Raw genomic sequence first — 11,634 nt, 5'->3', positions numbered from 1 at the left:
TAAGCAACGATATACTTAACATTAAAATACTATACAATTCCTTTTAAATAATCAAATTGTTTTTTCATAAATCTGGTCATACTAAATAAATTTATGTTTTAAATTGATCATCTCTAGTAAACAAAATACCTTGAAACAATTATGTCATGAGGCACTAAATATAGACATTATAAGATAAAATGTGAAATTAATTAGGACAAACGATTTTTCAAATTATCCTTTCAATTAGAAATTGAATGTTTACAGTTGTCTTAAAAGGAGAAAAAAGAAGTCTTCGGAGCATTTAATTTTCATCTATCACCATCATCGTTATGTAGTCCCTGTAATTAATGGTGTTTGATTCGGGATCAATTGCAGCGGACAACATTTCTTCCATTTCCTCTTGGGAAAAAGGCTCACCTGGAGAGATAAGAAGGGATAGCATGATTTTCCAGTCAGAGGTTTTGCTCTCCCCACTAGCAAGCTATACTGCCGTGGAGTCCACAGGCCCCAGCTATGTCCAGTTTTTTCCTCACTGGAGTTGTACAGCAAAACTTGAGAACCCAGGAGTCCAAAAGGCATGCTGCCACACCCCCACAAGGCTGCCACCCCCGCAGTGCTGCCACACACCCACAAGGCTGTAGACTTGTTGCCCTGCTGGGACCTACAGAATACATCATTTTAGTCAAAACGGCAGGAGAAGACCATGAACATAGTTGTTTAATTCACTTAAACTAAAATGATTGAAATTGCAAAAGTATTTGCTGGAAGCTAAAGTCTTATAAGTGAACGTAATTATTATCTTTATTAAAACTATGAAGAGATGATTAAACGTTAGCTATTGCTGAAGAGAGACCAGACACTTGACCACTCCCTCAGGACGCCTCACTCTCTCTGGCTTAGCCCCACCCTGGATGGGTCTCATCAAGCACCCTAAGAGTCCTCCTCCTTTCAGTCTGGGCTTATGTTGATGCAATGGAGTCAAAAGTTGGGAGAAAATCTGGGCTTTGGTTGGACTCAGGTAACATCTGAAAGACATCTTGGAAACTAGGTAGGACACAAACTTCAGAAGAACGTTGAAAAGGCTGTGGACTGTTTAAGACACAACGATGTTCGGTGTTGAGGAAAAAGGCAGGGCATCCATCTGGCCATCACCAGATCTTTAGGCGAGTCTGATGCTCACCATCCGCAGCACCAGGGCTCGAGGAGGGTTCCTTACCTCATGCTCAAGCCTAGGATACTTCTCACTGTCCCCAGGACTCTCTGTGTTGGGATTCAGCTACCAGTTACAGAACTTATGCAGACAGGGACTCTGTGGCTGTTGCTTTTAAATTTTGTCTTCTTGTTATGTTTTGAGACAAGAATTCTGACATGTCCAAGAGTCAAACTTCAAACTCAGACTCTTCTTACCTCCGACTTCTGAGTGCTAGGTTCATAAATATGCAACATAAAGAAAGAATTCCTGAAATGCTGAAGTAGCAAATTCTGGATGTTACCTGACTGACAGACGCTAAATCCACTGCCACATGAACCTGGATGCTAACAATGGGTGCCACTACAGTCCTAGCACCCAGGGTGAAGAAGATAGTGAGCTTAAGGCTAGACCTAGTTTTGTCTTAAACAAACAAACAAACAAAAACCCATGGTCTAATTAGTGACTGAATGAGTATCTACCATATGTAAGGTCCTGAGGATCCCCAGCATGGGAGGGAGAGAATGAGGGAGGGAAGGAGGGAGGAAGGGAGGGAAGGAGAAAGGGAGGGAGGGGGAAGGGAGGAGGGAAAGGAAGATAGGAAGGGAAGGAAGAAAGGAGGGAGGGAGGGATGGAAAGGAAGGAGAAAGATAGACAGACAGAGAGAAAATGCTCAACAGCACATACAGCTGAAAGACTGTTTCACATATATTAACTAAGTTAATCTCCCAGCTGCCTCACAAGAACTACCATGTCCACTTTTAGCACAGACAATGCAGCCTGCCTGCAAGTCAGTGGGGACTGAGCCTGAGAAGGCCAGCCTTTCAACCTTAGCTGAAGCGCTCCACAGCACTGCTTAGACTAAGCCTTGCTCACAGAGGTCACTCTGCTATGCCTACAGTATTTGACTTAGGATAACACTGGAAAGCACATGCTGGAAGGACAAGCCTCACACATTCAAGCCCCGACTCTCAAACTAGCTTAATGGTGTTGGGCAGGTTGCTTAACCTCTCTTCCCAGTCTACACAATACAGGCAATGGTAACATTCTCCACCCATGGGCTTGGTTTAAGGATTAAATGTGTTATTCAAATAGCACTTCCACAAACATATGACACATCGCAACTTGTATTTGTTTTTAAAAGACTTGAGATCTTCCCTGCTACTAAATACCTTCTGATGCAATATATATCCTGGACTAACATGGATTCTGTCTTGTACTTGATTCAGCAGGTTTTATGGTGTTTATCTTACAATCTCCTGGGCATGTAAAATGTTCATTCTCAAACGTAAAGATGTGTTGACTGCTCTGCAGATACTATGAAAGGATTGTAGACGTAACTTTATAGTCCCCAAACTTGCATATACACACCTTTAATCCCAACACTCAGAAGGCAGAGACAAGTGGATCTCTGAGTTCAAGGCCAGCCTGGTCTACAAAGTGACTTCCAGGACAAAGAGTGATACACAGAGAAACCCTGTCTCAAACAAGCAAGCAAACAAAACAAAACAAATCACAAATCACAAAGCAATCAACCATTTTACTGAATTAGGCAACTGCAACCACACTTAAAGGAAGAACATGCTATATACAATAATGGTGATACATTAAGATATCACGGTGCACCTTATATGCACCTATCAAATATACTGGTACATACAACATGGAAAAAATTAAATAATGTTGAGTAAATAACTGAAACCATTTATGATCTCTGGAAAAAATGCTGATGCAGGCCCCATCTATTAGGACACACAACAATTGCCCTGGAAGTAAAAGAACTCTGGATGTGTGCTGTGGAGGTTTGAATGGGAATGGCCCCATAGACTCATGTTAGAATACGTGGTCACAGGGATTGGCAATATCAGGAGGAAGGGGGTCACAGGGTCTGACTATGAGGTCTCAGATGCTCAAATGTGACCAGTGTGTCTCATTCTTTTCCTTCTCTCTGCAGACCCAAATGTAGCACTCTCAGCTCCTTCTCCAGCACCATGTCTACCTGCATGCTGTCATGCTTCCTACCATGATAATAATGAACTAAACCTCTGAAGTATAAGCCAGACCCAATGAAATGTTTTCCTTATAAGAGTTGCTGCAATCATGGTGTCTCTTCACAGTGATAGAAACCCTAGCTAATACATACACCTTCATGGACATCCTCACAAAACGCCTTCCTATGAATCACACAGCCTTGTCCCTACACACAGTGCAGCAGTGTCTGCCTTCACTGATCCAGTCAGTAGCATTACTATCATGATGACACCCATGGGCCATGGAAAATCTTGGGCTTACTTTATACTCATCTGGCATTTTTGTCCCCTGCCCTCTGTTGGTCACCACGGCCCAGGGTGCTGTGACTGAGTCCTACTGCATCAGTTCCCTCTTCCTACTCTGGCCAGGCCAGGCCAGGCCATATCGGAGAGCTTGGAATTGCTCAAGGAGCGCCCCGCTCATCTCTCCGCTGAACCTTTGTTACTCAGCTACAAACTGAGCAGCACTAGAATCACTTCCCACAGCGCCGCCTCACTCAGTGACTCAGCTTGGCCACTCTTCGCCGCCGCCCAGGGATGCCCGTAAGTCAAGGGCAGGCCTCTACAATTCAGCCCCAAGAAATCCACCCCCATTCCTTTCCTACTGGGGCCAACAAGACCCCCGGGCTGCCTGAGCTCACTTCTTCCCCATGCCCGGCTGTCTTCCTTGCAGAGTTTGTTCCCGTTCTGTTACCCATTTCCCCCGACAGCCCCTCCCCCTGTCTTCATCCACCCCCCACTGGTTCTTCTGCAGCTCATGTGTTACTACTCCTGTGTTGATGCCCATGTGTTGTAACAACACTAAACACACAACAGGCACACAGGAGGAGTTACTGAACCTCCTTGGCTGTTTTTATTAATTTTATGTGACCCAATATAATTTCGGGTTTGCTTCCCTTCATCTTTAGGATCTGAAAGTCGTAACACACTGAAGTTAGCTGCTTGATGACTTAACGCTGTTTGCCATCCTAAATGACAACTGTGACTTTCATATCTCTCCTCTCTCATTTTCTGTTTCCCGATGGTGAACTGAGTCAAAATGGCCAAAGCAGGTGTACAGAGTCAATACTGCTCTTCTTGCTCCCACTGCAGCCTGTGTCCATGTTCTCAAGGGACGTGCGGCAGCCGCGTCACTCAGGACTCAGCCTGAGCATCTGGGAGCACTAATGACTGCCCAGCACGCCACTGACAGTCAGGGGAAACACATGGGTAGACTGACCTGAAAAGACAGGGTTCAAAGGAAATATATAGATAGTCGTGGGAGAGGGCCCATTATCGTAAGGAAATAGTTTCGTGTGAATTCATATCCAATTTAGGCTATATTGTTTGCAACTTTACCACCTAAGAGGGGCTTTTAAAAAAATATTTTATATACTTTAATTCAGATCTTCTATTTAAAAAGGCATTGGTTTATGATTGACAGTTCATGTTTTTTAAGTTGCATATCTTTTATTCAGGAAACATTTTAAGTAAATAAAGTAAGCACAATTTATGCAAGTAATCATTACACTTCTATTATACAAAATCAAATACCAAACCAAAATAATAGAAATAATAAATAACTATTTAACCAAACAATTGTTTTTAAAGTATCATCTCCTATAAATTTTGCATAATTGTTAAAAATTATCAATTGGGGATGAAGAGATAGCTCAGCAATTAAGGCCGTGCTCTTGCCATGAACCTGAGTTCAGTTACCATGTAGCCCCAGCTACAGGGGGACCAATTGCTTTTGGCCTCCATGAGTACTGCACTCATACACAAAGACACACAGACACACATGCACACAGAGAGACACACACATGTACACACACACACATACACACACACATACACACAGAGACACATACATGTACACACACACACATATACAACACACACACACAGAGACAGAGACAGAGAGACAGAGAGAGATTTAAAAAATAAACATCTTAGCCTGGCAGTGGTGGCGCACGCCTTTAATCCCAGCACTTGGGAGGCCGAGGCAGGCGGATTTCTGAGTTCAAGGCCAGCCTGATCTACAGAGTGAGTTCCAGGACAGCCAGGGCTACACAGAGAAACTCTGTCTCAAAAAAAAAAAATCTTTAAAACCTATTAATCTTTGCATAAATTACCTTACAAGAAATAAAGCCCTCTGACCTTCCTCAGTCATGTACTTGACCAGTTCATCCTTAGTCAGAAACCCGCGTTTAGTTGGATCCAAAACCTGAGGAAAGTAGATATCATATATTGTCTTTGTTGAATAAATTCTATATGAGGAATTAATTTATCACATATACATGAATAATGTAGAGCTTACCCACCTCGAAAGCTCGCAAAAGGACATCTTCAGCAATCGGTCTGTATCTGCAATTTTACAATAAAGTCAGTTAATGCCAGCATATTTATCTCAGTCTCTATGATAAATGACTGCATAAAACAAAGCAAAACAAGAGCTACTAATATCTTAGGCTAATGGCATGTCCCGCGATGAAATTTCTTCGGATTTCTGGATATGAACGTCAGCGGCACCCGCTCCCCAGGAGCGCCGGCTATTACCTATTAGCAATTTTTCATTGATATGAAAATAAACTTGTTTAGGGCCAAAACCTCTTCACTCAATCAACTGTGGTGTGTACTAATCAGCTGTGTAAGTGTAATAATGCTACACTTACACTAGAAAAGAAACTGGTATTAATTTTTATCTTAAAATGATAATTCACAATTAAATATTGTTCTTTTATGCAGCTCCTATGCCATTTAATTATGCCTTGCCTAGACCAATAAATACTAGCATGGTTGATATTCCTAAGCTTATCCCTAAATCAGCCTTAAGTACACTGTAAGGCTAGAGGAAGCCACCCTAAGACATATACTGGGTAAATAAAATATGAAAATCCAAGTGCCTTTCTTTTGAAGCAGGATCTTACTGGAGTGCAGGCTAGCTTGGAGCTATGTACCTAAGGCTATCCTCACATGTGCTGCCATCCTCCTGCTTCATTCCCTTAAGTGCCAGAGTCACAGGCATGAGGCACTGTGTCCGGCCAAGCTGAATGTTTTCACATTAATGTAATTCTAGTCATCGTCGTGCCTTAAAATTGGATTTACTTCCTTACCTTCTTTCCACAAGTACTCTGGTCATCACTGGAATAAATTTTTCAAATCGAATGTATCCAGTGGGTTCTTCTTCTTCTACCTAAACAGTTAGAAATAGTCATTTATTCACTCAACAGTATATTAAGCAACTACTCTTTTTTTTTTTCAAACACTGAGCCAAATGTTAGGATTTGATGAGGAGGATATAGGCACAGATCCTGCTCACGGAGCTTGTTTTTGCTAGGAGAGATACACATAATTCAAAATACCACAGCGCTAGCCGCTGGGAGACAGCTCAGTGCTAGCCATGCAGCCAGGGGTACCTGAACTCAATCCCTAGCACCCACATAAAAAACAAGGCGTGTAGCTGCACGGTGGATGACCACTTGCAGTCAACCTCTGGCACGTGTATGCCTGCACGCACACAAAGCGCAGTACCAAGTACCCAGTCTGTTTCACAGAGTAAAAGACCCTGCCTTTTTAGGGTAACCTAAAACTTGCAGCGATCCTCCTGCAGCCCTGCAAATGGTGGCACGTGAGACATGAACCAGCATCCCTGACTTGGATGTCTAACTCTAGATGCATGCAAGCATGTAGAGGAAGACGTGTGGGTCAAGAGGAGCACAGAACACAGGAAACTTCTGCGATCTGAAAATCACTGAAGAAAGTGCTGTCTGATCTGGTTCTCCAGGACAAGAAGTGTGGGGCTGGGTCACAGATTCCGACGGGCTCAGTTCTTCAAGGTGGTGCTGAGGACAGGTGAGGCCTGGCCATTCACAGAATTTCCATTCCCTGGTATCCCAAGAACAATGTAAAATCACTGAGGGCCTCAGGGGTGTGTGGTGGAAAGGCCACTATTGTCGTCGGTGAGGTGGCTTCTTCAGATACAGAAAGATTGTGCTGACAGAAGCGGAGGCCATGAGGGGAGTTACACCCAGGAGACCTTTAAGAAGATTTGACAGGGCTGACTACAGCCACGTGTTATGGATAAGGAGGTACAGACATCTGGGATGACCCCCAATTCTGACTGCTTTTCTTTGAAATGAAGAACAGTGCATGAGATCAGATGATTGTCGGTCAACATCTCAAGGACCAATCTACATCTCAAATTGTTCTTGTATTTATGAAATACTTACCTAAGTAATAGAACTTTGTTCGGCCAGCCCTAAGGTAGGAGTATACTATTCTAAAAAGGAGAGCTTCTGGTGCTTAGCATTACAGGATGAGAAGGAAACAGGTCTCACCTGCAGTCCAACTGTCAGACTGACGAACAAAACTCTACTGACCTAAACTTCCGTGTCAGGCAATTTATGAGGAGCTATAAATTTTGCACTCTCTTTCAAAAATCCTATTAAAAGGCTCATAGATCCCAATTCAACAGATGAGCTTTAAAGAGATTTATTGATTCAACAAAAAATAAATCTATAAGTTGCTATTAAGTGAGATATACTGCCATTCAAATGACAACTTTTGATGTTCATATTGAGAGTCATACCTCATATGAGTGGAGTCTTCAGACTCCATTATCACAGAGAATCAAATCTATCTAGAGAGATCATGTTTCATAATTTCTGTACCCATCAGTATGTGAACAATTTCTGTAGACTCCTCTAAGGTCTGAGGTGAGCAGTTTGACAATCCATGATAATGTAGTTGCGTTGTACTTGGGCAATAGTCTGAAAACCCAACACCCAGAGACTTAAAATTTAAATATGTGGCACAGGTGCAGCTCAGTGGCAGAGTGTTTATGGATTCTGTGACTTAATCCTTGGAGCAGACTTTTTAAAAGTCAATCTCTTGTGTCTCCTAGAAACTTCAGAGACGCTACGCTCATGAAGTCTCTCACCAACATGGCTGCCTGCACATGGCCTGAATGAGGAAAACACCAACAGACTTGCTAACATGGAAGCGGCAAAGCTGAAGGAGCCTCGCCCTAGACAAAGCACTACAGGCACCTAATGGCATTCTACTATCCTTACGGATCAGTGCCTCGCTCAGCCATTGTTGGAGAAGCATCCTTCTGGAGCAGATAGGAACCGAGAATTACAACCTGACAGTGTGCAGACAGTGAACACACTGTCCTAAGTGGAATGTCGCCATCAGGGAACCCTGCTAAAGAGGGGTCAGGAAGAGTGTACGACCCAGAGGCAATGGAAGACACCAAGGGAACAAGGCCTCTAAACACAGACACACACATGAACTCAGAGACCGTGGCAGCTTATGCAGGGCCTCCGTGGATCTAAGCCAGATAGGGTCTTGTGCTGAGAGGGGAGGTGGGCACAAGCACCCAGCCCTAACCTATACACTACCTTTAACTGAGAGCCACTCACAAATGAAAAATTAGTTTTGCTCAGTGGAGTCTTACTGGAGATACAAGCCACTCTTAAGGGCAGGCCCCATGCCCAGCAGTAGATGGCCAACACAAAACAAACTCAATAGCATTTTTTTTAACCTTACAGGTCTTTTGTATATATTAAAATTTCTGATTTTTTGTTTTCATTATCATTTTTAGATGCCCATTTGCTTTCTAAGGAGAGAGAAAGAAAGGAGTGTGGATTTAAGCAAAAGAGGAGGTAGGGAAGATCTGAGAGGAATCGGGGAACTGCAAATCATAATCAAAACACACTGTACGAAGAAAATCTATTTTCTCATATACACAGGTAACTGAGAAATCTGAAAATGGGCAAAACAGGCATCCTCAGGGAAGAGCATGCTAACTGGTTATCCAATACCAAATGGTCAGTCCTGAAAACATGCATACAAGTAACATTATATATACTGATCAGGCTGTATTTATATATTTAGGAATGCATTTATATGTAATAACAATTAAAGACAAAGAGGTCATAAACTTTAAAGAGAAAGGGATTGGGTACATGGAGGGTTCAGACTCTAAACTTTAGAGAGAGAAAAGAAGGGGAAATGATGTAATAATCATTTCAAAAAAGAGTTGGTCCCATAAAATCGTTTATAGAGCAATCTTTTCTTTTTTACATTTATTTATCGTGTATATGTGTAAGTGTGGGCATACCTGTGCCACAGAATATGGAGGTCAGAGGACAATTTCCATCTCACTACCCCACAGTGAAAATATTAAAATTAAAAGGTTGGGTTTCCCTTCTTATTCCTTCAGAAACTGTTCCAGAGCAGAACAATCATCCCCACATCCCTTAATATTTCTATGTTCCCTAAACAGCTACAGAGCAGGCAATATTTACTTTTACAAAATCAAATCCTTTTACCTTATAAAAGACCTGCATCAGCCTACTGATTTTAGTATTCCAAATTCAGCTCTGTAACTCCACTTGAATTATATTAGAACTGACAAATGACATATAATATGTTCCTTATGCTGCCCCCTGAGTTCTTCCTCATCACTCACAAGCCCTAGGTGACGAGAACATTAGGGTTAAAACTCTACAGATGGTTTTTGAGATTTTAAAAAAAAAGTTTTTTTGATTGTCTTAGTGTTCTATTGCTGTGAAGAGAAACTATGACCATAGAAACTCTTACAAAAGAAAGCATTTAACTGAGACTTGCTTACAGTTTCAGAGGTTAGTCCATTATCATCATGGTGGAGAGCATGGGTATGTAGACAAACACTGGAGCTGGAGCTGAGAGATATATCATGATGCATGGGGAGAGAGAGAGAGAGAGAGAGAGAGAGAGAGAGAGAGAGAGAGAGCGCACTGGGCTTGGCATGTTGCCTTCAATGACCTCCATGACCACACCTCCTAATCCTTCTAATCCTTTCAAACAGTTCCACTCCCCACTAACTAAGCTTTCACATATATGAAACTCTTGGGACCATTCTTACTCAAACACATTAGTGGTGAATGTTAGAGACAAGTTCTAAACAATCAGAATAGCAAAAAAAAGGTATTAAGTTTCTCTTTACTTTTGTTTTAAGATAGTCTTGCTATATTACCTAGGCTGGCCTTAAAACTCTTAATCCCCTTACCCAAGCATCTCTAGGGTTGATATAAGTTTTTTTTCATCGTGTCTAATATAAATTTTCTTCAGTTTAAAGAGAAAGGATTACACACACACACACAGGGTGACAACATTTGCTGCACAAGGCTGGTAACCAGAGTTCAGTCCCAGAACTTTTTACCAGGAAAGGTAGAAAGAACAGATTCCACAAAGTTGTCCTCTGACCTTCACATGTCCACCATGGCATATATGTGTGTGCCCAAACACATCACACATACATGCACATGAGCACATGCACACAATTTTTAAGTCCATTTTAAATGTTCCTTAGTCATTTAAAACTGTCAAATTCTTTCCATGACTCAACACTGCCCTCTAGAGGCCATATCTATATTTCTCTAACCATACATAAGCAATGGCATTTAAAACATAACTATTCTAAATATGACATTCATGCATGGAATGTTTAATGAGTGACAAGCACTATTTTATTATAAATTATTTTATATTCAAATAATTTTCTTTTAGGATGGTTTTTAACAGAAAGTTGCAAAGATAATAAAGGAATTTTCACCTGCATTCCTATTGCTTTAAATTCTTTAGATATTTTGAGGCAAGATTGACAAATTAAAATTATACATATTTAATGAATACTTTAATATGCATATAGAGTGAAATTATACATATAGAGTGAAATACAAATAGATGCTTTTATAGCCATATAAAGTGAAATTATTACTACAGCTCAGGTAATTAACATATTTATCACCTCGCTGATTTCCTTTTTGTCTATAACAAGAACACTTAAGATCTATCTTATTTGGCTCACTGTGAGTTGTTTAATGTCTATCTGATGAAGTAGTGTGAGTTTTAAGAGACAGGATATGACTGTTTTGTGAACCCTGAGAGTTGATGATGATGGTTACATTACCCAGAGTACAAACTCTTCTGCTCCTATGCTGTGCAATGAGCCCCTTTCTTAAAGGACTCCATGTAGAAACTCCAGGCATGAGTATACCTCACTAACCACATGAAGCTGCTCCTTCAGAAGTGTGGCCTTGCCTCTTCTCTGTTTGGTGTTGCTTTGTTCTGTTTTTATGATGCTAGAGTCTGGGAAAATGGACCACTCTTAAGGCCAGGCCCCATGCCCAGTAGTAGAACACAAGCAAACTCAATGGCATCTTTGGACATTCTTTGTCTCATAATGCTTTGTTAGGGCCCTCCTGCCTGCCTGCCTGCCTGCCTGCCTGCCTGCCTGCCTGCCTGCCTTTTACCTTATAAGTCTTTTGTGTATATATTATGGCTTCCAGTTTTGTGGGTTTGGGATTCCCGTGTGTGTGAGCATGTGTGTCTCTACATCTACAAGTGTTTCTTTGGATCTTTTTCTTCTGTTTGTTTATTTTATTTCAGTTTACTTTTTATTGT

At 41.6% G+C, this 11,634-nt stretch overlaps 1 protein-coding gene across 3 annotated transcripts in view; it reads right to left on the bottom strand.

Annotated features, from left to right (window-relative positions):
• Positions 1–203: 203 nt before the first annotated feature.
• Positions 204–11,634, bottom strand: part of Efcab2 (EF-hand calcium binding domain 2) — an 84,258-nt gene continuing 72,827 nt past the window's right edge. For 2 of the 3 annotated variants that reach the window (XM_052200666.1, XM_052200667.1), the window contains 4 exons: positions 6,297–6,376; positions 5,505–5,547; positions 5,341–5,407; positions 204–399 (listed from right to left, as the gene is read on the bottom strand). In XM_052200666.1, coding sequence (XP_052056626.1) covers positions 284–399; positions 5,341–5,407; positions 5,505–5,547; positions 6,297–6,376 — 306 coding nt within the window. In that variant the 3' untranslated portion in view covers positions 204–283. Of the gene's footprint in view, positions 400–5,315; positions 5,408–5,504; positions 5,548–6,296; positions 6,377–11,634 lie in introns of all 3 variants that reach the window. The other variant, XM_052200668.1, reaches the window with a different exon arrangement.

Source organism: Apodemus sylvaticus, chromosome 12 (genome assembly GCF_947179515.1).
Source record: "Apodemus sylvaticus chromosome 12, mApoSyl1.1, whole genome shotgun sequence".
Classification (NCBI taxonomy): Eukaryota; Metazoa; Chordata; class Mammalia; order Rodentia; family Muridae; genus Apodemus; species Apodemus sylvaticus.
The sequence above is the reverse complement of the archived record's forward strand: the minus strand, read 5'-3'. Positions and strand labels throughout refer to the sequence as shown.